The sequence below is a fragment of the Puma concolor genome, chromosome D2 (genome assembly GCF_028749965.1).
Source record: "Puma concolor isolate L17-30 chromosome D2, mPumCon1.1.hap2, whole genome shotgun sequence".
NCBI classification, from domain to species: Eukaryota; Metazoa; Chordata; class Mammalia; order Carnivora; family Felidae; genus Puma; species Puma concolor.
In genome coordinates, this window is record NC_141677.1 from 49,057,487 (window position 1) to 49,085,324 (window position 27,838).

Below are 27,838 nucleotides of genomic sequence, written 5' to 3' on the forward strand. Positions count from 1 at the left end.
TTGAGAAGACTCAGGTTGGTTAAGGTGATGATGCCAGGCTAACAGGAGGCCCTGGGAACCCAGGCCAGGGAACCGAGAGGCCTGGGATTTGGGCCTGTGCCCGGGGCATTTCTGTTATTTTTCCCACCTCGTCTCTCTGGGCCTCAGTTTCATCCTTCTGAAAAGTGAGGGGGAAAATCCTATCTCTTAGTTCTGATGTTCTGGGATTCTGTAGTAGACATTGGTGTTTTGTCTGTCTGGTGTCCCTGTCCTCTCATTTTGGTCCTTGTATTCCATTTTTCTGGCCCTAAGGACTGACTCAGGAAATGAGGAATTGTGCCATAGGAGATGAGAGATGTGTGTGTAAGAGATGGGATAGTGTGTGTGTAACAGATGGCAGGTGTGTGTGAATGAGACGGATGGTGTGTAAGACTCTAGTCAGTGGCGGCTATTAGATTATTGCTTCATGACCAAAACCACAGCTAAACCTCAAGACCATCACTCACAGGAAAGATGACCATTCTGGCAAAGAAAGCCACCCCCCACCCCCGCCACCTCCAGAGGTGGCAAGGACTCCCAGGCAGAAGCTGTTCGCCTGCCAGAGAGCTACTAAGTCCCTTCCAGTTCTAGGATTCTGTGGCTTTCAAGGTTCTTTGATTCTCTGATTTGAATTGTGAAAACTATAGCCCCTGAAGCAATATAAATCTATCCAGAAATTAAGTCTACAAAAGAATACTGCTCTGTGTGCATGTGTGAGTGTGTGCCTGTGTGGGGGCATGTGTTGTCCTTGTCAGCTGTCCATGTGACCAGGTAGTGTGCTGGCGCCAGGGCAGGGTCAGGGCGAGGGGGTTGGGACCACCTGCCTTGGGGCATGGGACTCCCAAGGGATGTGAGCCTGGCAGATGGCTCCAGAGTCAGGTAGGCAGGATGTGGGGCTGACGGGTCTGTCCACAGATGGCACAGACCATCCCTCTCTAGCTGGGCCCCAAGGCAAGCTGAGCAAACAAGACGTGGTGACCGGAAACAGAATGCCACCTAGACACCTGGGGGGACAGGTGTCGAGGGCCCCGCTATCCTGGATCTGGTGGAAGAGGTCAAGTGACTGGAGAGCAAGGGCCATTCCTGTCCCTTAAGTCCCTGCAGGTGAGCCAAGAGGAGGGCTGGGGAGAGGGTGAGGACAGAACCAGGAGACACTAACATTTCTAATTTGAAAGTTAAAAATTCCATCCATTTTCTCCCTTCTTTTTCTGTTCTGATACAAGGTTTGCTTCTTCCTCCAGTTTCCTCACCTTTGCAAGGTGGGTGACAATTTGATGACCGTGTGTGTAAAGCATCTCTCACAAAGCCTGGCCCACAACTGACCTCCTGCTCAGAGGGAGTTCTTTCCGTTAGTGATATCGATGTTGAAAATATGGATACATTCCCAGCCCCTGAGCATTGAGAAGTATCCTCCTCAGTCCCTCCTCCGGCACTGGTCACGAGTTTCCATAAATGCCCAGGGAAGGGAAGAGATTGCTTCGCCGAGGGCAGCCGATTTCGCCATGGGCCCGGCAGACAAGCCCGGAGATCGTGGCCTGTGGGCTGGCGAGCACTGGTCAGCAGAAAGCGGTTTCCGCTTGACAGAGGGTGACCTGGCCATTTGAGCTGGCCCTGGCCAGCATCACCAGACAACCCGGTCCTACCTCGATCTCCTGCTCCAAGGTGAGGTTCCTCTCCAGGCTGCACTCCACCATCTCCGTGGTCACAGGGAACTTCTCGGGCAGCTTCGTACAGCGCTGGATCATCACCGGGTTGCAGCCATTCAGGAACTGGTAGCCAAACATGAGGTCTTCCTGCCAGTGCTTCATGACTCGCTCTATGGGGGAGAAGATCGTGGCCCTGCCTGAGCTCCGAGGGGGGGCAACCCGGGCTGCAGCCCTCCTGACCCTGGCTGAGGGCCAGAGTCGCTGCTGGGTCCCTTCTCCCAGGTGTTTGCTGCACAGCTGGTCAACCTGGAACTCTGCTTGCTGTGCCCAACTGCTTGGCCACTGGGTCAGGCCATGGCACCACCTTGTCTTCCCTGAGCTGCCCTTCGTGGCTCAGAGGTTCCGGAGGAATCCCTTTCTCAAGAACAAAACCAAAAATGGGCAAATGGGATCACGTCAAATTAAAAACCTTCTGCACGGCAAAGGAAACAGTCCACAGAGTGAAAAAACAACCTGCAGAATCCAAGACACTTGCAAACTGCACATCTGATAACGCATCATCTCCAAAATCAGTAAAGAACTCCTACAACTCCACAGCAAAAAACCCTGATAACCTGATTAACAAATGGGCAAAGGACTTGAACAGACATTTCTCCATAGAAGACATACAAATAAATGGCAGGTATATGAAGAGATGCCCGATGTCACTAATCATCAGGGAAATGCATTTCAGAACAATGAGATATTGCCTCACACCTGACAGGATGGCTGTTATAAAAACAAAAGACAACAGGTGTTGGTGAGGACACGGGGAACCTGGAACCCTTGTGCATGGGTTGGTGGGAATGCAAAATGCTTGGCCGATGTGGCAAACAGTAGGGTGGCTTCACAAAAAATTAAAAATAGAACTTCTGTAGGATCCAATGATCCTGCTTCTGAGTATTTATCCCAAATAATTAAAATCAGGATCTGGAAGCGAAATCCGCACTCCCATGGTCACCGCAGCACACTTCATAATAGCCAAGATGCGGAAACAACCTAAGTGTCCACTTACAGAGGGATAGATAAAGGAAGTGTGTTGTATACATATGATGAGATAGCATTCAGCCTTAAGAAGAAGAAGGATATTCTGCAATATGAGATGAACGTTGTGGGTGAACGTGGAGATGACATTATGCTGAGTGAGATCAGCCAGTCACAGAAAGACAAATATCACACGATTCCACTCACATGTGCTGTCTAACACAGTCAAGCCCATAAAATCAAGGAGTGGGCTGGTGGCTGCTGGGGCCAGGGACGGGAAATGGGGAGATACGGATCAGTGAGGATAACATTTTAGTTAAGCAAGATGGATACGTTCTAGAGATCTGCTGTAAAACATTGTGCCTCTGGGGGAAAAAGGGACTCAAGGCCTTCCACCCCGGATGGAGGGAGACGGAGGGGGATGGAGGGGAGCAGAGGCGGGGGAGTCTTGGGGAGGAGTCCACAAAGGCAGTCTTCACCTGGTGCTTACTTCAATACCCGTCCCTCACCCATCATTCCCATTTCCTTATGCTTCTGATGCCGTGTTTTCCTTCCGTGCTATCCCTGGCAAGTACAATGCTATTGCTTCACCAAACACATCCTACTCCAAGGGAACGCAAAGTCGCTTTCATGCAAATCCTTAAAACACAAGCTCCGTTCTGCCTTTACTCTGCTCAGAAGCGCCACAAATGGCCGATTCGTGTAAACACAAAGCTCTGATATTTCTGAGACTTGATGAAGCGAGGGTGAGGGTGCTCAGTCTTGAGTGTCCAAAGGAGGAGAAACCTCTGGGCAGGAGGGTGAAGGCCAGTGAACGCGGGACCCGGGGCACGGGTGCCCAGCCTGTCGGAGTGGGGCGGGACAGCCCTTTCCAGTTCCCAGGCAAGTCTCTCCAGCACCACGAGAGACCCCAAAGGCACACTCACCCGAAATAGTGTTGCTGATCTTGACGAAGATTTTCTCGAAGTCGGCGAAGTCGCTCCAGGAAGACTGGAACATGTGCATGAAGCGGTTGATGAACAGGTTCTCCATCCTGCAGACCAGGAGACAGCGTCCCCACTGGCACTCGCTCTGGCCTTGCCCCCCTCTGCAAAGCCCCTTCATATTGTGGTCTCATGAGGCCTCTAGACACCTCCTGGGCAGCAAGGAAATGAACCCAGGGCAGCTCTGAGGGGGCAGCTTTGTGGAACCAGGACAGAAACAGGTACCTACACCGATGCTCTCCCTACGGCATCTCCCCTATGAAAGAGACTGGCCGCTGCCCTTGAGAACTGTCCACAGTGCCTCCTGTCCCATCCATGCCTGCTTTCGTCCATGCCTTCATTCATTCACTCATCAAACTTTTGCTGTTCCCCCCCCCCCCCCCCCCCCCCGGTGCAAAGCGTCCAGGCACAGAGTGCCGTTATCTCCTCTGCAGCTGCTCTACCTAGTCTTCTGGGGTTTTAGGGGATGAGGGATTCCATCGAGCGTATCCTTTGCTTTCTGCTTAACTCTGGCTCTGTGCCTGGTGCTGAGGGAGATAGTTTTCCAAATGCTCGTTACACAGGATAGCAAAATAAGCCAGGACAGGAGCTTGATGAATTTAAAATGCAGGCTGCAGGTACTCAAGAGTGAGATCTGAGTGACCTGAGCAATCCCAGGGGCTGGCTGGAGGAGGCGACTGTGGGATGGGCCTGGGGAAGGTGGGGAAGAGTGAGAGGTGTCCCAGACCTCCCTACTAATTCAAGCAAGATGGAGGACAGAGGCAAGGGAATTCTGGCCAGTGCTCATGGGACACACTCTGCCTTAGTTTCTCTCTCTCGGCCACACCCACCGCTGAGGATACCAGGCAGTTATCGTGTCTCTTCCCCACTGTCAATGTTCACTGTCCACTCCTCCAGAGTCGAAGACTCCTACCTGTATATCCTCGCTTGGGGCTTTGCATGGAATACCCAGTGCCCCTTTTGTCACCTCCTGAGCCTATGGGGTGTCTGGAGGGCTCGCCTGGAGTACCCCCAACTCCTCCTTTGATCTCAGGGAAGTCGCCCCTTCCCCAGACCGGGCTGCCTGTGATGCTATGTCTGCAGTACTGATGGCAGATTAAGTACAGTAAACACGAATACCTGAGTCTGCCTTAGTCCCCTGGAGGGCAAGGGCGAGTCTGTGTTGCTCAGTGCTGAGCCTAGACCTCCAGGTGCTCCGGTGGCTCAGGCAGCAGGGATCACTGAGCAGGGCAGTGCAAATACCTGGGGCAGGGGACCAAGCTGGCCGGTGCCAGGGAACTCCCCTTCCTATCCACCCACCTCCCAAGCAGAGCCCAGCCCTCCCGGAAGCAGTAGCCCTAACCCGTGCAAGCCCGGGGAACCTCCTTGGACTCACTACTTGGGGGACGAGGGGGATAGGGGAGGTGCTGGCTGGGGCCCAAGTGCTGTCACAAAAAGGCTCAGGAGTCCCAAAGCCACCGCACACCTTTGCCAGCAGAATCAAAGGACTGAAGTTTGGGTGTTTTGTCCAGAGTCCACCTGGCTGATGGGGACAGATGGCTGTCTCATTGCAGGCGAGGCACCAGGGAGCATGCATGAGGGCGGCAAGTCTTTGTGACTGAGTGCAGCGACTTGGCAGATAAGCAGGAAACTCAGGGGGCCCCTCCCAGCCCTGCCAGACATGGAGAAGGCACCTGAGGCAGAACATGACATGCCTTTATGACTCCCCTCCGCATCCCCCCTCAGTCTCACAAATGCCACCCTGGGACCCCCTAGGAGCCCACACTGCCCAGGAGCGAGCCGAGGGGCCGCGAGCCTGGTAACCTCGGTGGGCCTTGACTTCTCTGTGAGTTGGATGACCCAGCTGCCTTGCAGGCTACTGACAGGCTGTAGTCCTTGGAAGGTGCTGGAGTGCAGCCTGGGTAGAGTGGCAGACACAGCAGGTGCTCAGCACCCCGGGGGGCTGGAGAATGACGCTGGTGTCTTCCTCTAGGCTGGTGTCTTTGACCCTTCTACCCCAACCCCTCCCCAGGAAGGAGGACCTTTTACACACGTGCTTGTTTTTTGTGTTTTGGGGTTTTTGGGGGGTTTTCCCCACACATGTTTATTTTACACACTTGCTTTTGTGCCTCACCACCGCTAGGCAGGCCCCCAGGGAAGCTTCTTTCAGACTTGTTGCCCCTTCCTCCTCCACCTCCCCCGTCGGCTGAGCCTCCTGGCACAGAACCACTGTTAAACTAAAGGAACAAATGTCCCTGTGACACCCACTGTCAGATGGAAAAGGACTCATCTCTGAGGGAGGAGACGCCTTCCCAGGCCTCTACAATCCTGGCAGCCCCAGCCCAGCCCACTACGAGATGGTGCCCAGGAAAGAGGTCCTCGGCCCTGGGGGATCTTGTGAGGAACCAGGGGTGAGTCACAGCCCCATGTGGCTCACGGTCTCCCCAGCTGGGTCTCTCTGACTTCAAAACAGAAATCTGGCACTGACAACACGGTGGGGTGTGGCAGTACTCGGAGGAAGCCAGAGACTCAGAAAGAAGTGGAATTAGGAGGAAAATATTTGCATGTCATCTACAGGCAAAACATTTCCACATGCTTATCGCAACAGGAATACCGGGGCTTCAAAGGTCTGTTACGGCACGAAGAGGACCTGCCCAAAAGAGGGCGCCTGGCTCACGCAAGGTCACACAGCCAGGCGGGAACAGTGCTTGCCCTGAGGCAGGACAGGGGAGAGCCCTCGTCGCCTCTGCTTCCCCTGCCCCTTTCCTTCTAACAGCTTCTCCATTTTCCACTTCACAGTTTGGCTGTTTGGAGTTGGGGGCAAAGCTTCCTGAGGAGGGCTAGCCGCGTTCCAGGCAGAGCAGGTGGCCCGGAGGACACAAGCCACCGGAGTTATCCAGAAGTGGCACGGAAATGACTGCCCTGAGCTGGAGGTTCAACGGGGAGGGTGTCTCTGGCGACCTCGGCCACAAGTTTGTTTTCCGCAGGCGGGACCGGGTTTAACCATGGGCACAGTGGCATGCTATGGCGTAGGCTGTGGGGATGCAGGCTAGCGAGGCTCTGGGTCTGTGGGTTCTATCAGGAACTGTCCATGCACAGGGGACTGCCAGGCACTGGTCGGGGGCTGGACCAGGGGGTCTCAGAACCCCCGACCCAAGTGTTTGTGTTTGGACACAAATCTGCATGGGGCTGGGAGTCCCCGACAGATGGCAGCTGAGATGGTGCTGGCCAGCACAGGGGTTAAGGGCCCGGCCTAAGATCCCAGCCCCATCGCCTCCCGGCCACGTGGCCCTAGGCGAGTCCCTAATCTTGTTGTGGCTCAGTTTTCTCATCTGTGAAACGGGCACATGACTGCCCCCGCCTCGCAGGGCTGACATGATGTACAAAAAACACTGGTACCTAAAAAGAATTCCACAAACATTAGCAAGTCGTGCCATAATTATCACTCACTGTTAATATTAAAGGCTGCAGCCTTAGGTACTGGCGTTCTGGGGGACCAGCAGACAAGTCCAAAATCCTGTCTGCAGCACAGCACTTTACCCTCTTCCTTCCACTGGGTCTTCCTCTCTCATTCACTCATCCTCTTTCTTCCTTCACACCCAATTCACAGAAGAATCCTCACCTTCTTCCTGGTCTTTTCTTCCTGTCCTCTTTGTCCCCGGAAAGTGCTCTCATCCAGGGCACTGGTGACTTCCTAGCGGCTGCATCCGAAGGGTCCTACAGCCCTAACCTCCCCGGATCTCTCTAGTGCATCTGACAACCAGCTCCTTCCTTCTTGACACTAAAATGCTGAGCCTCTTGGACCACCACGGTACTTTCCCCCCCTCCCCCTCTCAGGTAAAGGCTGGGCTCCTTGCCCACCTTCTGACCATTTCCCCACACAGACCTCTACTCTGGTCCCCCTGGCTCACCAGAATTCTCACTGCCTAAAATGCCATCCCCTCTACTCCTCCAATCAGCATAGTAAACTCCTATGCATCCTTCAAAACCCAGGTTGGGCATCTTCTCTCTTGGAAAGCATATTTCTAATGCAGTCCCCCTCCCCACCCCCCGAGTTACTTCCTCCCCTGCACTCCTTTCTTAAGGAATAGCTACTCCATGCTATTATGATGAACTATCCACAACTTGGTCCCACTATACTGTGAGTTTCTTGGAGCTGGACCAAAAGGCCACTTTTGATTCCTCTCTAGCCCCACCCCACCAGGAGCTCAATAAGCATTTGTCAAAGGAGGAGCAGGAGTGGCTCCTCCAGCCCTGCTCCCATAGGGGTAGAGGAAGCCCAGCAGAGCTAGCAAATGGGCAGGGGCAGTGCCTGAGGAGGCAGCTCCCCAGCCGGCTCCTGCCTCGGGCTCAGGAATGAGGAGAAAGTCCTCCCTAGCATCCAGAATGGAGACACTCGAGGGAACCCACCTAACGGTGTGCCGGACAGCACCGTGGGGCCACTGCAAACAGGAGCTCACTTAAATCTCTTAATTCTAGCAGCTAGGCCTCATCAGTCTCATCTTACAGAGAGGAAACCGAAACAGCTCTCCCAAGATGACAGCTAGAGTTTGAATCAACCCTGGTTGCCAGGCTCTAAATGAGGCAACCTTTTGCTTTAAAGGGTAACAAGTGATGGGTTGATACTTGTTACTGTAATTTTAATAGATGAGTAGATTTTTTTTTTTCCCCAGGAAAGCAAAGTACAACCACTCGCTGCTCTGAGTCAGGTCCAGAGACCAGCACGAGGGCTTTCTGGGAATGCAGACTCTCTCCCCACTCAGACACCCTGATCAAAACCTGTGTCTACCAATGTCCCACACAGATCCACGTGGATGAGAATGCTTGAAAGAAGGTGTCTGGACTCCTGTTCCCTCACTGGGCAGCCTGGCTGATTGCTTGTCCTTACCACCTTAAGCAAGGATGGCTTGGGGCAGCTGCCCAGTGTCCGGGAGGAGCTCAGCTACTGTAGAATGAGCCTTGCAAAAACAGCCACATTCAGTTAAAACTGCACCTTCCTTTACTGAGTTCGTTTCATGGCAGGAGTTGGCATTTTCTTTTTCTAGTCCCGGGGCAGGCTTGAGGTAGACGTGGGGGAGGGGCACGGGAAAAGAAAAGACAGGCACCACTGGTACTGAGAAGAGTTCCAGGGTCCAGGCATACAGTAGGCACTCCATAAATGCCAGTGGAGCTAACTGAAGTGAAGAGCTGAGAAGGACACAGGGGAGTGAGGAAATAAGAAGGGGAAAGGTCCTCCTCCCTCCTGTGCCCTGTGGGACACCTGCTCCGTGGGGTCTCCCGCCCAGAAAGGCAAGCCAGTCTGAGGAATTGGGAGAGCACAGGGGCCTTAAACAGATTTCTTTACACCAGGATTTCTCAAGGCCTAACAGTCCTGGAGAGCAGGGGTTCTCAGTGGTCCCCAGACCTACAGCATCAGCATGTGTGGGACCTTGCTAAAAATTCAGATTCTTAGGCCCTGCTTCAGACCCCCTGAATCAGAAACTCTGGAGGTTGGGTCCAGAAATCCAGATTTTTAACAAGCCGCTCCCCACCCCGCCCCGAGAATTCTGCTGCAAGCTACGGTTTGAGAACCACTGCTGAAGATTCCTCTTTGGAATCCAAAGATTCCTCTTTGGAAGACGTTGCAAGGTCTTCCAAAGTAATCTGACGGCCGAACACACCCTTTTTTAGGGAAACCATACTTAATGTTTTGTTATGTCTTCTTTTATGATCCTTCTTAAAAAAATTTTTTTTAATTTATTTTTGAGAGAGTGCAAGCAGGGGGAGGGGCAGAGAGAGAGGGACAGAGGATCCAAAGCAGGCTCTGTACTGACAGCACAGAGCCCGGTGTGGGGCTTGAACTCATGAACTGCGAGATCATGACCCGAGCCAAAGTCGGACACTCAACCGACTGAGCCACCCAGGCACCCCTTTTATGATCCATTTTTAACAACAACAACAACAACAAAATGCTACTTTAGCAAATATAATTAAAATTCCCCAGGTTGTCTGCCTTTTAGGTGGGAGGTCGCCCCCCCCCCGCCCCACATTTCCCCAACATATTTATCTTCCAATGGGACGCATGTCTGATTGTCTAACAAAATTTGATAGAGGTAAACAGGGTTGATATATAGACGTCCAGACATCAGTTAGAAGGAGGACATACACGGCTGTTAAAATTTCCCAGATCAGGGGCTTTTGGGTAGCATTTGTGAAGTTAACGGAAGAACACTATTTTCTACGAGTGCTTCGGTCACGTGGAGCCGACTTGTTTCTGAGCTGGGGTGACACTAAGAGGGCGTGGGGTCTTCTTCCTGCACAGAACCCATCACGGCTTTGGTTTCTGGAGAAACGAACGGCCCCACCCCAGGCCTCACCACCCTGCTCCCCCTCTTCCCTCCTGCGCTGGAAGTCTGCCCCATCCACTCATCCCCTCTATCCCCTCTAGGCTCCTGACCTTCTTCATCTCAGACACCTGATCCCTTCTTTTCACCACCAACTCCCCTCAAGGAGCTGCCATACATGTGATTTTGCCTGGTCTCCAAACAAGCAGCAGAGACTTGTCTAGGGGGCCGGGAGCAGGGGGTAATGGGGTTACGGCTGTCAGACCACACTCCCCGCGGCCCCTCCCTGGCACAAAGCCTCTGGCCCTTGGCCCTGAGCCTGGATGGCACTTCCAGAGGCTGCCTGGGGCTTTCAACCTCAGCAATGCCCCTAAGCTGAACTCATCTACCCCCTGCTTCTTCCCCACCCCAGCTTCCCCCTTTTTTTTTTTAAGTTTATTTATTTATTTTGAGAGAGAAAGAAAGCACAAGTAGGGGAGGGATAGAGAGAGGGAGAATCCCAAGCAGGCTCTGCACTGCCAGTGCTGAGCCCAACGTGGAGCTCAAACTCAGGAACTGTGAGATCGTGACCTGAGCTGAAGTCGGTTGCTCAACCGACTGAGCCACCAAGGCGCCCCCACCCCCTCATCAGCTTCCCTTTTTAACGATCACTCCATTTGCCCAATAACCCAGATGCACACGTCAAGGATGCCCTGGGTGCCCCCCTCAGTCTCTCCCCATTTTGATGAATTCCAACGGGATCCCGGGTCCATCCACACCACATCCTGCATTCTTCCCTACTCTCCCACTCCCCGTCTTCAGTCAGCCCCTTCCCCACCTCTGGGCTCTCTCGTCAGGCCCTCAAAGGCTGCCAGGCCACACTTCTGCAACGTGGCTCTGACTTCTCGCCCGTCTCCCTGTTTCTCACTGAGCACTGCAAATGCAGGTCCAGAGCAGTCCATGAAGGCTGTAACCGTGCTCCCCCCGGCCCCCAGGAAGATGTCTGTGCTTACGGCGAGGTGCCCCTGTGACTTTGGGGAGAAGGACTCTCCTTCAAGGAGCTGCCTCCACCTGGTCTCATCTGGCAGGAAATGCACAGTGGGTAAGGGTCGAGCACCTTGGTCTTGGCACCAGGCTGGTGACCTCTCCCAGAACTCAGTCATATTTCTGCACTGTTCTACCTTACCAGGAAGGAAGCTCTTTTTCTCAATTTCCTTTAAAGGTACATTCCCTTATCAGCCTGCCAACCTCCTGCAATCGAACTCCGGGACTGCAAACAGTGAGTAAACATACAAGCTGCTCCTGCTTTGATGCCCCCAGGAAATGTCACAACTCACTCGGTTCTGTGAGCAGGCCCAGCCACAGCTGACCTCTGCCCAGAGCTGACCCTGCCAGAGCATCCTTGTCCCATCCCTCTAGGCCCCTGCTTGTGTGCCTGGCCGGTGACAAGGCCAAGTCAGATGCCCTTCTACTGTGAAGCCTTCCTGGACTCCGTGACAAGGTAACACCAGACAGAGTGACGGTCCCTCTATGAGTCCTTGAGGGGAGAGGCCGATCTGAGGGCAGGTGCTCAGCCAGGTCCTGGCTGGCCTGACCCCATTACCAAAAATGGATGGAAATTAATGCTGTTTTTAGGGAGAAACTTCTCTGTGCAGGGTTGACACATGGCCCCGTTATATTCTCACAACGACCCCGAGTAGGAGCTATGGGTGAGACACTGAGGCTCAGAGATGTTAGCTTCCCAAGATCACCTTCCACTGGCCTAGAGCCCTCTCCCATGCACCCCTCATCTCCCTGGGGTGGGGGTGGGGTGCTTTGAGCTACCTCCCTGAGGTCTAGTCCCCTTGGCTCAGGCTGTGCTCTGCTCGAATGCAGGGACACATCTCTTATCTCCTTCTTAGAACCTCATGGTCCTTAGCCAGCAGAAGTGAGGCTTAGCTGATGTGACCAGCTGTGCTGTACCAGGAGGGGCTGAGGGCCCATCTCAAGATTTCTTAGCTGTGTTCCTTCCAAACAGTCCATAGCTCAAGGGGCCAAGTTACATGGCAGATGTGAAGAAAGGTGGGTCGATGTGTCATTGGAGAAACGGTGGTTTGTGTGGCCAGTGCTGGGGAGCACAGGGGAAGAGACCTCACTCAGGCCTAGGGGCTTCTAGATGCTTCTAGGCGCTTCTTGGAGAAGGGTCACCTCATCCAGGTCCTTAAAAACGAGGAGTTGGATTTCTCCAGGCCAAGAAAGGAAGGATGGTATTCAAGGTGGAGGAAATAGTTCATGCAAAGCAAGGGCACGAAGATGCCCTGCAAACTGGTGCTGGGCGCACATGGCTAAAGCGTCCTGTGCATCTGGGGGCAAGGGAGAGGGCAGGGGAGCTGGGCAAAGAGGTCTGGACTCTCGCCTGTAGTTGGGGTAATCACTGAGGGATTTTAGATGGAGGAGTAAAAGAATTAGATTTGCCCTTATAGAAGGAGCCTCCAAAAAACTGTATGTGTGCTTGAGAACGAACTTCCAATTGCTGTGTGGGATGGATCCTGGGGAAGCAGGTCGAAGGATGTTCCTGAATGTCCCGGGGAGAGATGACAGAGCTGGGAGGGAAGGAGATGCACTCGGAGACCCCAGGAAATAGACATGATCCCACATCCAATTGAGTGGAGGATGAGGCCAAGGGAGGCATTGAGGCCAGCGGTTTCAACCCTGACTGCACACTGGAATCCCCGCGGGAGCTTTTAAAATATAGGTAGAGGTGGGCTACAGATGCTGGTTTAACAGTTTGGGCAGGACAGGCTGGGCCAAGGCAGCATGGAAGTAATATTAAACACACTTCTAGGATGGGACATGTGAGAGATGAAAGGTAATTGTGTGTGTGTGTGTGTGTGTGTGTGTGTGTGCGCGCGTGCGTGAGAGAGAGAGCGAGAGAGCGAGAGAGAAGCAGAGAGAGAGAGAGAGAGAGAGAGAGAGAGAGAAAGCCAGAGAGAGAGAGCCAGAGGGAGAGAAAGAGAGGACGAGAGAGAGAGAGAGAGAGAGAGAGAGAGAGAGAGAGAGTGTGTGTGTGTGTGTGTGTGTGTGTGTGTGTGTGTGTGTGAAGTGAGGGCCCATGAGGTGGTAACAAAGGCCCCTGAGGGGTCAGAGGCCAGTGGGGTCAGACTCCCATTTTGACAGAGTTTACTGAGCACCTCTTCTGTGGCAGCTGCTGTGCTAGGCTCCGGAGGTACAAAGATGACAATTAATTCCAGGAACACTGAGCAGACATAAGAACCTGGCCTTCACTCCACCGTCCATCCACCCACTCACCATCTATCCATCCACCCTCCAGGTATTTTTCCACCAACCGTCCACCCTCCTGCCCTCCTTCTATCCTCCCTCCCTCCACCCTCCCTCCCTTCCTCTTTCCATCCACCCCTCCACCCACCATCCATCCATCCATCCATCCACCCACCATCACTCCGCCATCCATCCCTTCACCATCACTAAGTACAGGTGGGATGATTCCCCAAAGCAGTATCTTCTCCTCTGACCTCGCTGCCTCTCCATCCTTATCATTTTCTCTTCAAACTGCCCCTCTCAGAAGGGGTTTCTGTCCTGCTTGCACCATCCTGGTCAGGGCTCTGCCCTACCAAAGCCATCTGCCTTTGGGGATCCCTGGGTGGGAAATCAGATGTTTAATTGCCCTGATGTTTCCAGGGAACCAGATGTTGGGTACTACTGCATTACTAGTCCAGATGTTGGGTTTTAATTTTTCTTCCCAGTTGGTCCCAACTGTAGCAGGGGAAAAAAATCCCCAGCTTTGGACCCAAAGAGATCTGAATGCAAATTCGGGTTTTGCTGACTTCTGCCTGAATGACCTTAGGCAAATTCCTTGACCTGGATCCAGGTTATTTACCTGGAAGCGTTCAAGAACAGTATCTACCTCCCAGCGTGGCTGTGAAAGTGAAAACAGATGATTCTAGTAGAAAATGCCCACACCTAAGAGCCCGGCCCTCGGCAGAGGCTTGCTAAGTGTTAGACCCCTACCACTTGTTCCCTCTCAGGCAGCCTGAGGGACACCAGTGCAAACGGCCTTGCTAATGTGAGGGGGTTCCCTACAGAGGCTGATTATGAGGCTGTGTGTGTGTGTGTGTGTGTGTGTGTGTGTGTGTGTGTGTGTAGAGCGCTTCCAAAATGTCCAGAGGAAGAAGACTTTGGCACAGGCTGAGTGTGGTCTCTTGTGCTTACCTTTCAGAAGTCTGACCAGAAGACGCCCTTCGCAAGGGGAGCAGCTGGGCACTGAGCAAATGTCACCCCAGGATATGCCTACCTGAGGCCAGGGCCACGTCCTGGGAGACTCTCTTCCTGGCTGTGGGGCTGGCCTGGCACCAAGAAGTGCTGAAGCTCCACAGGGCATTCTATGGCTCCATCAGGTGGCAGAACCACGGATGGAGAGTTTTCTAGATTTGTATGCTTGCGGGAACTCCCCAGAGTGTCAAAGTACAACTTCAAAGGCTCCTCCACTAGCCCTGGGACGGGGCTGGGGCTCCCTGTTTTTAACAAGCACCCAAGGAGTCTCAGGGTTTGGCACACTTTAAAAGCCCTGCCGTTATTCAACTGCAAAGAAGGAGCACAGAACTTGGATCTCTGCCATTTATTAGCAGGGGCCACTGGGCAAGGTATGTGACTTCCTTATTCCTCAGATTCTTCAACTGCAGAGGGAGGATAATCATGCCTACCTCAAGGGGTTGTTGTGACAGACAACCCGGGGGGATGGGTGTCAGCGATCAGCACAGGCGTGGTGGCCATTACTACCGCAGAGCCCTTCTATCCAGGGGACAGCGTGGACCTGCTCCAACCCCGAATCGGCTATAGGGGGATGAGATATGGGTGGGGTGGGCACTCCAGGTAAAGACCTCTACCTTGGGCTGACAACAGAGCTATGTTTGGTGTCTGGAGCCATCCAGGTTATAACTTTGTTTAGATACAGACTACCCTGCGGTTGCACATCGGATACAATCAAGTGATTTGGGAAGACCAGCTGAGCTGCTCCCCAGCCCAGAGCTCCCACAAGGAAAGGACTGAGGGTTCCATCCGCGGCCCTGGCCCCTGGAGGGACTGCCCAGCATCCTTAGGTTCTTGGAAACTCACGCTTTGGAGTAGTTCAGAACGAAGTCCACACCCTTCTCACTATCAAACTGGATGTCTCGGGGTAGATCCTTGTGGTATTTGGCATCGATACTCAAGGGGAAGCCAGGATTCCACTCCATCCATCTGAGCATGAATAAAAAGAAGAAAACTGTGTAAAATGCCTGGCCTTTGGGTTGGCCCCTCAGACTAAAGCCTGCCCCTGCAGTCTGAGGATGTGCCCTCCGTCAGGCTGAGACGTTATAGCTGAGTGTGCATCCGTGACGTACTGGGACCCCTCCCAGGGTCCGGCAGTAGCCTGCTTTGCTGTGCCCTGAGCTTCACAGCAGGAGGTGTGAGGTCCCCTGAACCTGAGACTGGGCTCACAGCAGAGGAGTGGCGAGTGAAGTAGGTGTGCGCCACTGTGTAAAAGGAAGCTGAAAAGGAAGCATCAGAAGACCTCACGGATTTGACGGGACATTCAACTGCCTGTCTCCCTCGGCACAGAGTTGCCTTGTCGGTCACCGGAGGTAGAAAGGGTTGAGGCCGCTCCACTTCCAGGCTGAACTGAACAGCCAGTGTCCCACCAGCTCGGTCAACGTGCCCCTGGACTGTGTGTGGTGGCTGGGGAAAGGGGACAGTGGGCACGCCTTCCAAGTAAGGTGTCCAGGGCAGCACGGTGATTGGACTTCGGACACAGACTGCCGCCAGTGGCAGGTTTAGTGACTGTTAAAATCAAAATAGCTCCCCCCCAAGACAGGCCATGCACTGTATCCAGCCCACATTTTCAGATACCGGTGTCCTTGAAACTTATCCTGCAGCATTGGGCACTTACATTTTGTTTTTTAAATTTTGCCGTTTTTTTTCTTACGGCAAAACCAAAACTAACCCAAAGTGTCTGTTCCTTTAGGGCAGGGAAAACGATCTTGTATTCATTTAAAAATCAAAATTTACATTCTGGGTTAACAGCTTTTCACTTGTATTCCTAACTCTCCATTTCTGAAACCTTTCTCACAACAGAAAGTAAAGCACTGAGAGTTGAGGTCATGAAAAAGTCTGGAGTCCCTTTAATATCATCTTGTGCTATTACTGTCCCAAAAATCCCCATGGGTTTTCATGCTGTCCTGTTGGCCAGGTAAGACTCCCATTGGGACCACAAGAGGCGAACAGGAGCTAGGTATGGTCGCCCGGAGCAAATGCATTTTGAAAAACATTTTCTGTTGCATGGCACTGTCATTTATCACTGTTGGTTTACTTACAGTATTCCATTTTCCTGGGCTTTAAGAAAACCTTCTCTATTTGTTGTTTGTATTAACACCAACGCTGATAAAATGTAGACAAGTGTACAACGTCAACTAATCTACTGATTTTTCCCCCTTTGTTTTAGAAAATAATTGATTTTCTTGGAACCTCCTGCCCCACTGCTGTCCCCCCCACCTCCTGAAGGTGGCAGCACTAATGGATGGACGCGCCCACCTTCCGTGGTCTGCAGACTACCGCCTCTCAGTGCGTGGAGACTGTGCGGTTTGCCAGCTCTCCAGCAGACGCCTGTGTCCCTTTTCCAGTGCAGGCCACTGCTACCTGAGACAGCTGACAGGCTGACCTGCACAGGGGCCAAAGATCTTCGTGCCCGTAGATAAACAGGCAAAGAAAAAAAATCACACTCCACAGGGAGTTGAACACGCCAGGCAGAGGAAATGAAGATGCAAAAAAGACATTTAATTTCTTTTTTTAAAGACATTTAATTTCTTAAAAAAAAGAAGTGTTAAAGAGATACAGTAGAATGTAAAAAGATTTTCTTTTTTTTTCCTTTTTTTAAAGTAGACCCCATGCCTAACGTGGGTCTTGAACTCACAACCCTGAGATCAAGAGTCAGATGCTCTACGGACTGAGCCAGCCGGGTGCCCCTAAAAAGACCTTCTGCAGCCACAAAACCTGATTTCTGAATTGAAAATTCAACAGAGAAATGGGAAAAGAGAAGAGTCACTGTGAGATCTAATTTGTTTCCTGCACAAAATGTATTCATTAAGGAAGTAATTACTGAGCACCTGTCATGTGCCAGGCACTGCTCTGTACAAAATGGAAGAAAACATAACACAAATACAGAGCAAAAACACAAAGAAATGGAAGCCATGATGGGGATTACGGAGGGCACTTGTTGTGATGAGCACCGGGTGTTTTATGGAAGTGATGAATACTGTATACCTAAAACAAATATGACACTGTATGTTAACTAACTGGAATTAAAGTAAAGACTTAAAAAGAAAAGAAAACACAAGAGACATGAAAGGCAAACCTAGAAGATTTAATATGCAGAGACTAAGAAGTCCAAAAGGAGAGAGAGGAATATAGAGAGAAGTGAAAATCAAGAAATAAGAGAAAAACTTTCTTAAGTTGAAAAGACCTCAATTTTCTAAGTAAGTCCTAGGTAGAAAGAAAGGGGAAAAGAGCATGTATAGATACACGCTTATTAAATGTTAAAATGTCAAAGAGAGAGAAGACTGTGGGGGTAGGGGGAGAAAGAGGGAGGGAAACAGAGAAAGTAGGGAGGGGGAGAGGGAAGGAGGGAGGGGATGGAAGGGAGAAGGGAAGGAAAAAGAAGTGTGGGGAGAGAGGGGAGGGAGGGGAGAGGGAGGGGGAGAGAGAAGGGAGGGAAGGGGAAAGGGGAGGGAGGGAGAGGGGGAGGTGGAGAGGAAGGGAGGTGGAGAGGAGAGGAAGGAGGAGGGGGAGGGAGGGGGAGAGGAGAAGTGGAGAAGGGAGGAAGGAGGAGGAAGGAGGGGGAGAGGGGAGGGCGGAAGAGGGGGTAGAGGGAGATGAGGAAGGAGGCACACAGAGAGGAAACAACTTTAACAGGATGGAGTAAGTGGGAGTAGAGCTCAGAAACTGGCTTCAGAGCCCATGCACATCCCACCAGGCTGTGCCAGCTCTGTGTGCTATGGGCATCATCCCTGGGCAGTAGGAAGGAGTGTGTTATGTAATCAGTGACACCGGGATGTTTGACCCCCTACTTCACATCATGTATAAAAAATACATGTCAGGTGAGTTAAAAGCCTAATGTTAAAAAACTAAATTGTAAAAGTTAGACAAAAATATAGGTATATTTATGTAACACTGGGGTGGGGAGGGCCTTGTTACGTAAAGCAGGAAACCCAAAAGTTATAAAGGAAAACCAATACATATAGTTAAGAAAATAAAGAACTAAAATCTGCGACACAAGCAACAGTAGACAAATGACATATACCATACTCATAACGAAAAGGTGCTATCCGAACACACAAAGGGCTCCTTTAGATGAATAATAACGAGGACACATAAAAATGAAGCATATAAATAGACAATTCAAAGAAGAGGCAATGCACAGAGGCTTAACTCACCAGTGGTCAGGGGAATGCAGATTAAAACAACCATGGGGTGGGGCGCCTGGGTGGCGCAGTCGGTTAAGCGTCCGACTTCAGCCAGGTCACGATCTCGCGGTCCGTGAGTTCGAGCCCCGCGTCGGGCTCTGGGCTGATGGCTCAGAGCCTGGACCCTGTTTCCGATTCTGTGTCTCCCTCTCTCTCTCTGCCCCTCCCCTGTTCATGCTCTGTCTCTCTCTGTCCCAAAAATAAATAAACGTTGAAAAAAAAAATTTAAAAAAAAAAATAAAAAAAAATAAAACAACCATGGGGTCCAATTTAGGGGTTTTTAGATTGTCAAAAATATAAAAGATTGACATGATCAGGCATGTCATATATATACATATACAACTGGAAAATTGCACCAAAAATTACTATAACATTGTGAGAAAGGATTTTTGTTAGTACTTTTAAAAATGAAACTGCTAATTTGACCCAGCAAGGTGAGTTCTGGAAATTAATCTGACAGTAATGAAATCACCAGGACATCAAGCTGCTTGTACAAGGTTGCCTCTTGCCACACTGTTGGTAATGCCAAATACACACACACACACACACACACACACACACACACACGAAGCAAACAACAGGGGAATGGCTGAATTCACATACAGTGAGAAATATGTGGCAACGTAAGAATGAGGAAATCAATGAGATACTATTTCAGACACATCAGACCGACACCAATGAGAATGTCTCAAGATGCAAAGTGTGTCAATGATGTAGGGAAAGTGCAACACTAAGAAACAGCTGCTAGGGGTGAAAACTGGCAGAACCCCTTTGGAATACCAGTGGTGATATCTAGAAAACTCACAGTGTGGTCTGCTATCCTGCAGGTCTACTTCTAAGAATATTCCCTAGAGAAATTCTTCCATAAGAGCACCAGGAGACAGATGAGAGAGCTCACTCTGGTGTGGCTTGTGACAGCCAGACATTAAAGACGGTCTACATGTCCATTAGCAGGAGAGTGGGTGAGCCTGGTGGTTTGTTCGTGCAATGGTGTGCTATACAGGAGCTAAGTGAATGGATGACACCTGTCTGTGTCAACCGGCTGCCCTTCAAAACAGAATGACGAGTGAAAAAAAGCAAGTCACAAAATGATCAAACGCTGTAGGTTACAAACCACTACTCTATCCGCTGCTGTGTGTGCGTGCACACCAGCCAGGTGCATACGGTCACAGTGAGAATGGGGTCAGGGCGTTATGACCTGCGTGGGCTTCTCCACTTCCCTGCCAGGCTGACTGAGGGACGAAGGCCAGCTGGGCTTGCAGCTCCCTGACAGATTGGTGACTATTCTTACTTTACTTCCAACTCTCATCTGGAAGCTCGAGAGTTCGTGTGAAAGAGGAACTCCTAGATTATGCAGACGGTGCAAAGTTCAGTGCTTCCTGAACGGAAGCAGAGGAGGGCATCTGAAGAGGGCAGATGAGTGGAAGGAGGAAGAAACAATGACGATTAGATCTAAGAAGAGGGATAACTATTTCACTGGAAAAGCCCTTGGCCCCATCTCCCTAGACCCTGTCAAAGCCCTGTCCCTGTGAAACAAACACACCACTGAATCCACTGCTCCCTAATAAAGGGGTACTTCCCAAAGGGTGCTCCACAGAGTACTTGTTCTGTGAGATGTTAAGAATTGTACGTCCAACTCTCTTGGGAAACACTGGGTGGGAGAAAAAAATTAACCACAGTCCACTACCACAGAACTTCTCAGAATTCTCACTGCTTATGTGCATCGGGAACCTCCAGGAGGAGGAGGTGATGAACAGTTTCCCAAACTTGTCTCACCACGGGAAGAAAGTTATGGGGCAGCTGCTCCAGGGCACACTTTGGAAAATACTGCGTTAAGACAACATGCCTGCAAGACTAATTTATCAGCCATTAACATCTTAGTCTGAATGACAGTGGAACTGATAAAACTTCCTGTCCACTCTCCTAACAGGACACAAACTAGCCTGATTCTCTGAAAGCTGTTTAATGTCATTGCAAACTAGGATTCCTTCTTTCCACAAGGCCAAACGCACATGGGATGCTCACTGTAGGGGCTCTGACACAGGTGGCTGAAGTGGGGAGGAAAGCTGATGAAGGAGCTCAGAAATAACAATGTTTTAAGATGGGAATGGTGGTGCAGAGCTTTCGGACAACGCCTTGTGCACTGCACCAAACACGAAAGTCCCAGAACGCATCACATGGTGTCTGAGCCCAGAGGCTCACACACGAAAGTTTTAAAATAAACCACAAATTCATAAATCTTTAACATTACTCAAGTATAATCAGATTACCCTCCTTCACCTGATATAAAGACATAAAAATTTTATTTTAAAATTTTATTATGAAATCAAACATATAAACACATGTATGTATGTGTGGATATGTATATGTATGCACACACATGGAGAAAAATGCACAAAACATCTGTATAACCAACATCCAGATCAAGAATCAGAACGTTACCAGTATCCCCACACCACACCTGCTTTCCTGCTTAGCCTCCCCTGATCACCGTCCTCCCTTTTATGAGAATCATTTCCTTGCTGTTGTCTATTGTCCCACTGCTATGTAACTGTCCCTAAACAACAGACTTCCAAACTCTATGGATTGGTCAGACACGGTGTGCCTCACTTCCGGTATCCAACACTGTACTTGTGAGGTTTGCCTATGTTGCTCTGCATAGCAGCAGGTCATTGACTGCCCTTCTTTTGCTTTATTGGATTAAAAAAGCCTGACATACTGCATACTCTTTGTAGGAAGTTACACCATAGAGACATACGTGGAAAGCTGTCATGGTCATCACTCCCCAAGAGCCTCGCCATAGCCCAGGTAACCATGCTGACTGGTTAGCATGAGTCCATCCATTCTTCTCCCTTGGAAGGAGTCACAGACTCAAGGTCTACAAAGGCCAAAGTAGGACCTGAAAGATGCCTTGACACAGACAGCGGACAGGTATTGGACTGAGGAAACCTGGGCCCTGTTTACTCAGAACTCCACAGCGACCATAAAACAAATTTATAGGCTGGATATAGCCCACTGACCACTGTTTTCCAGATGAGCGCTCTAGATCATGTGTTATTTCCCAAAACAGCTATATTGAGTTGTAATTTACATACAATAAAATTCAACCCTTAAAAGTATCCGATGAAGTTTTTTTGTGTACTTACAGAATTGTGCAGGCTTCACCAAAGTCTAATTTGGGGATATTTTCACCCCAAAAAGAAACCTTGTGCCCGTTAATAGTCACTGTCCGTGTCCATCCCCAACTTCCAGTCCTGGGCAACCAACAGTCTACTAATCTGTGTCCACAGACTTGCCTGTTCCAGACATTTCATAAAATAGAATCATACAGTATGTGGTGTTTTGTAAATGACTTTCCTGTTTAGCATAATGTTTTTGAGGTTCATCCATGGTTTAGTATGTATCCGTAGTTCATTCTTTTTAATGCCAAATAACATTCCATTATATGAATATACCACATTTTGTTTATCCATTCATCAGGTAATGGAATTTATGTTGTTTCCACCTTTGGGCTATTATAAGTGATGTTGCTATCAATATTTATATAAAGCTTGTGTGTGTGTGTGTGTGTGTGTGTAGAAACCTATTTTCATTACTCTTGTGTAGCCACCATGCACAATAAGAAAAAAGGGATAGAACTGCTAGTAGGAAGTCTGTTCAAGATTTGAGAAGCTGTGGGGCACCTGGGTGGCTCATTTGGCTGAACATCTGACTCTTGATTTTGGCTCAGGTCATGATCCCAGGGTCGTGGGATCGAGTGCCATGTCGGGCTCTATGCTGAGTGAGAAGCCTGCTTAAGATTCTTTCCCTCTCCCTTTGCCCCACTTCCCTGACTTCCCCCTCTCTCTCTAAAAAATAAAAAAAAAATTTAAAAAAGGTTTGAGAAACTGCTAACCTGTTTTTCAAGGTGGCTGTACCATTTTATATTCTACCAAAAATGTTTCGGGGCGCCTGGGTGGCGCAGTTGGTTGGGCGTCCGACTTCAGCCAGGTCACGATCTCGCGGTCCGTGAGTTCGAGCCCCACGTCGGGCTCTGGGCTGATGGCTCGGAGCCTGGAGCCTGTTTCCGATTCTGTGTCTCCCTCTCTCTCTGCCCCTCCCCCATTCATGCTCTGTCTCTCTCTGTCCCCCCCCCCCCAAAAAAAAATGTTTCATGGCTCCAGTTTCTCTTTTTGATTCTAGTCATCCTAGCGGGTGTGACATGCTATCTCACTGTGATTTTGATTTGCACTTTCCTGATGATTAATGATGCTGAGCATCCTTTCAAATGCTTGTTGGCCATATATTTTCTCTGGAGAAGTGCTTATTCATTTTTTTATGGCCAAAATAGTTTCCATGTATAGACATACCGCATTTTATTTACAGATTCATCAGTTAATGGGCATCTGGGTTGTATTCACCTTTGGTTCTTATGGATAATGTAAATATTCATATACAAGTTTGTGTGCGGACATATATTTTAGTTTTCTTAGGCATATGCCTAGATGTGGAACTGCTGGATTATCTAGTAACTCTTGATTTAACAACTTGAGTAACTACTAGACTGTTTTCCAAAGCAGCTGCATATTTTACATTCCTACCAGGAGTGTATGAAGGTTCTGATTTCTCCACATCCTCACAACTCTTGTTATTATCTGACTTTCATAGTAAATGTGAAGTGGTAATGATTTGCATTTCCCTAATGAATAATGATGTCAAGCATCTTTTCATCGACTTATCGATCATGTATATATCTTCCTTGGAAAAATGTCTATTCAGATCCTTCTCTATTTTTAAATTGGATTATTTGTCTTTATTATTGATTTGTGAGAGCTCTTTATATATTCTGGATACAAGTCCCTTATCAGATCCATGATTTACAAATATTTCATCCCATTCTGTGAGTTGTCTTTTCACTTTCTTGATGGTATCCTTCGAAGCACAAAGGTTAAAATTTGATAACATGAGCTTATCTATTTCTCCTTTGTTGTTTAAGCTTTTGTTGTCATATCTAAAAATACTTTGCCAATGCAAGGCCATGAAAGTTTACCCCTGTCCTTTTCAATGTTTTAGTTTTAGCTCTTACGTTTAAGTATTTGATCCACTTTAAGTTAATTTTTGTATGTGGGGTAAGAGTCCAATTTCATTCTTTTGCATGTGGCTAGTCAGTTGTCCCAACACCATTTGTTGACAAGACTATTCTTTCTCCATTGAATTGTCTTGCTGCCTCTGTTGAAAATTAACTGACCATAAATGCAAGGGCTAACTTCTGGACTCTCAATTCTACTTAATTTCTGTATATATCTAACCTTATGCCAATACCACAATTGTTTTAATTACCACAGCAGTGTAGTAATTCTGATATTGCAAGTGTGAGTTCCCCAAGTTTTTTTTTTTCAAGATTATTTTGACTATTATGGGTTCCTTGCATTTCCTTATGATTTTTAGGATCATCTTGTCAATTTCTGCAAAAAAGTTAGCTGAGACTTTGGGATTGTGTTAAATATGCACACTGCTTTGGGAAGTACTGCTATTTTTATAATATTAAGTCCTCTGGTCCATGAATGTAAGATGTCTTTCACCTTATTTAGGTCTTCTTTAATTACTTTCAATAATGTTTTGTAGTTTTCATTGTGTAAGTCTTAGACTTCTTTTGCTAAGTTTATTCATAAATACTTTATTCCTTTTGATGTTACTGCACATGGAACTGTTTTGTTATCTTTATTTTCAGATTGATTATTAGCATACAGAAACACAACTGAATTGTGTATATTGATTTTTTATCCTGCAACCTTGCTGGGTTATCAGTTCCAATATTTTTTTTTTGGTGAACGTCTTAGGATTTTCTACATACGAGATCATTTCATCTGTGAATGGCAGTGGTTTTACTTATCGCTCTTTAACGTGGGTGCCCTTTCTCCTCTCTTGCCTAATTGCCCTGGCCAGAATATCCTGTACAATGTCACACAGAAGTGGCAAAAGCTGACGTCCTTATCTTGTTCCTGGATTTTAGGAGGAAAGCATGTAGTCATTTCCCATTAAGAATAATATGAACCGGGGACACCTACCCAGCTCCACTGACTGAGTGGAGCTTCTGACTTCAGTTCAGGTCACAACCTCACAGTTCGTGAGTTCAAGCCCCACGTTGGGCTCTGTGCTGATACCTCCGAGCCTGGAGCCTGTTGTGGATTCTGTGTCTCCCTTTCTCTCTGCCCCTCCCCCCACTCGCACTCTGTCTCTCTGTCTCTCAAAAATAAATAAACGTTAAAAAAAATGATATTAATTGTAAGGTTTTTTATAGGTGCCCTTTACCAGGTTGAGAAATTTCTGTTTAATTCCTATTTTTTTTAGCGTTATTCAATCATGAAAGAATGTTGGATTTTGTCAAATGCACTCTTATATGTCTTTTGAGATGCTCATGTGTTTCTTTGTTCTTTACTGATATGGTGCATTACATTAATTGATTTTTGGATATTAAACCAACCTTGCACACTTGGGATAAATCCTATATTGTATCATATCTTTCACACGCTGTTGCATCCAGTTTGCTAGCATTTTGTTGAAAATGCTTACATCTATATCCATAAGAGACATTGGTGTATAGTTTTCTTATGATGTCTTTGTCTGATTTTGGTATAACACCGATCTCATTCAATGCACTGGGATGTGTTCCCTCCTCTTGTATTTTCTGGAAGAGCTTATGCAGGATTGGTACTAATTCTTTAAGCGTTTGGTAGAATTAATCAGTGAGGTCATCTGGGCCTAGGATTTTCTTTGTGGGAAGTTTCAAAATTACTGATTCGACCTTTTGGCTTGTGATTGTTCTATTCAAATTATTTATTCTTAAGTCAGTTTTGGTCATTCCTATCTTTCTAGGACTTCTCCATTTCACTCAAGTTATCTAATTTGTTGGTATACAACTGTCCGTAGTATTCCCTTTTATACATTTTAATTTGTGTGAGGTGGGTACTGATGCTCCCTCTCTCCTTTTAAAAAATTTGAGTTCTCTCACTCTTTTTTTCTTGGTCTGTTAGCTAAAGATTTGCCAATTTTTTGGAGATTATTTATCACTTTTATAATAGAATTATTACCAGAAGACATAAAAAGTGAGGGGGTAATCACTACAATAGGAGGTGAAAGAACATTAATGTAAATCCAAGCTTTCGCTGCCCCATTCCCCCTAGATGCTGATATGGTTTCCCCACAGTTTTCTCCATAATGCACTTTACCATCTCTGCCTGGACAGTGGAGGTCAAGTGGGTCTTGGGGATCGAGGAGCACTACAGGGCACTGGTGGCCTGGCCATTGCTTACCAGCAGTGGTCAGCCATACGCTGTGGGCAGAGTTCATTCAGGGCTGTCTGGTCTGACGTCATAACTCACCGAAACTGTTTTTGTCGTGTTTCCAGCTCTTTACGTCTGTGCTGCTTGAGAATGTGAATTTGGTCATCGCAGGCCAACTTTGCTGTGAGGAGAGGACAGGTGTGAGAAGAGCCACAGGAAGAACGGTAACAACGTCCAATATTCAGGTTTCCCTCACACACCTGCCCATGCATCATCTTTATATGCATCATCTCATTTAAGCCTCTGAACACTTCCCCAGTTCATGTGTAGGAAACTGGGGCTTAGGGAGGTTGAATAGCTTTGTCTTTGAACTTTGCCCAAGGTCACACACCGAATGAGTGGATTTTCAGCACAAGACTCATGTCCATGCTCTTAGCCTATTATAAAAGACAAATCCAGTGTCCCCTCTTACTGCCTGCTCATTCGGCAAGCTGGGGGCCCTGCACCTTGGAGCTCTGAGAATCATGTCCACATACATGAGCCAGGCTTGGTGGTCATCAGGATTTATGGAGGCTGGACAATGATTCTCTTGGAAGGTACAGTGTATGGAGCAAGTTGCCTTAGCTTCCCCACATGTAAAATGGGTATGATAATGCCAATGTCAGGGTTATGGTAGGGATTTAGTGAGCACTTCACACAATGCTTGAAACCCAGTAAGTGGGAACAATGACTAACATTATTGTCCTTACAATCATGATGGACCTAGGCTTCCTCTTCCTCCCCCTAAGCCCAGATTCAAAGGTCTCTTGTCTCTCATCTCAGGAGTGGGGCAAGTGGCTAAAGTCAAGGTCAAGCTGCTCAGGGCCTTTAGAGCAGGAGAAGCCAGCTCATGACTACCCTTTATACTGTTATTTAGGGTAAAGCCAGTGAACACAGTGGGAGCCCAGACTAGCAAGATTCCAGAGCATCTCCTACCAAGATTCCAGAGCATCTCCTATAATAGTGCTTCTCCAGCTCTCTGTGGGTTTAAAAATTTCCGTTTAATCACAGACTGATATTTCTGTAAACTACAATAAAACTTAACTACTAGAAAAGAAATAAAAAACAAACCAAGGACATTCAAAGCATAAACCCTGTTTTTATTATAAGATGCAACGGTCACAGAATAATTCTTGCAAGTTGCTATAAAAGTTTGTAAATGCCTACTCTCAGTCTTGGTACCCACCTCTTTACAGACCAACAGCTAACAGTTCCTAGCCCACACTCAGAGCACCTTCTGGCTGAGGAAGCTCCAGTCCAGGGCTTGGAACTGGGGCCCAGAGAGGAAGATCAATGGGGCACCTCTTTGTTCTCCAGTGGGGATGTTAAGCCATCCAGCAGGGGGCAGGGTTAAGGCCACTGAAGGCAAGATGAATATTAACTGACAACAGCTGCCATTGGCTGTAGGGGACACTGTTGTAGGCACTCGACATTCATCATCTCTAATCCACCTCGAAGAATTAGCTTATTTCTCAGGCACCTGGCTCTGAGGCATTGAGTCTTCAATTTCAGTGGTATGAAGAAGTCAGAACGTGTGGAACTGCACATACCAAGTCTCAAAAGCTGTCAGCTCCATTTCTCCTGGTCCTGAGGGTGCCGGACATCTACCCCAGTGACTGATGGAACTTTTGGGAACACAGCAGGTGACAAAGCCTAGACTGAATGCCCCAGAGTTCTGGAGAGGGGGGTAGATTCCAAAAGACTGACGTGAGTGCCTTAATGAAGCTGTCTTTTCACATAGGTGCTCTCGATCCCTGGGACCACAGTGACAGCCCTCTGACATTTATGTTCACCCCAGGTGCAGTGGTGGAGCATTAGATTGCAGAGGTTACCATGTCGCTCATGGGCAGGGTCCCCTCATTTCCGGATTGTCCAAAGGATTGGTCATTGTGCCATGGGGTGGATTAAAGATGGCCATAAATTCTTTGACATTCTTTCCATTGAGAGGTGGGATCTATGTCCCCTTTGAGTTTGGATGGGCTCTGTGACTGCTTGGACCAACAGAATAAGGTAGAAACTACCCCCTGACAGTTTCCAGGCCCAAACATGAAGAGACCGGCAGCTTCCACTTTCTGTCTCTTGGAATACTCGCTC

General features: G+C 48.7%; 1 protein-coding gene across 2 annotated transcripts in view; it reads right to left on the reverse strand.

The window, feature by feature from the left end:
- The window catches only part of ALOX5 (arachidonate 5-lipoxygenase), a 50,271-nt gene that overhangs the window by 13,646 nt on the left and 8,787 nt on the right, over positions 1-27,838 (reverse strand). Inside the window, exons 3-6 of one of the 2 annotated variants that reach the window (XM_086680290.1) lie at positions 25,805-25,886; positions 15,064-15,186; positions 3,614-3,720; positions 1,662-1,834 (exon numbers count right to left, since the gene is read on the reverse strand). In XM_086680290.1, coding sequence (XP_086536416.1) covers positions 1,662-1,834; positions 3,614-3,720; positions 15,064-15,186; positions 25,805-25,886 — 485 coding nt within the window. Of the gene's footprint in view, positions 1-1,661; positions 1,835-3,613; positions 3,721-15,063; positions 15,187-15,504; positions 15,651-25,804; positions 25,887-27,838 lie in introns of those variants that run through there. The other variant, XM_086680291.1, reaches the window with a different exon arrangement.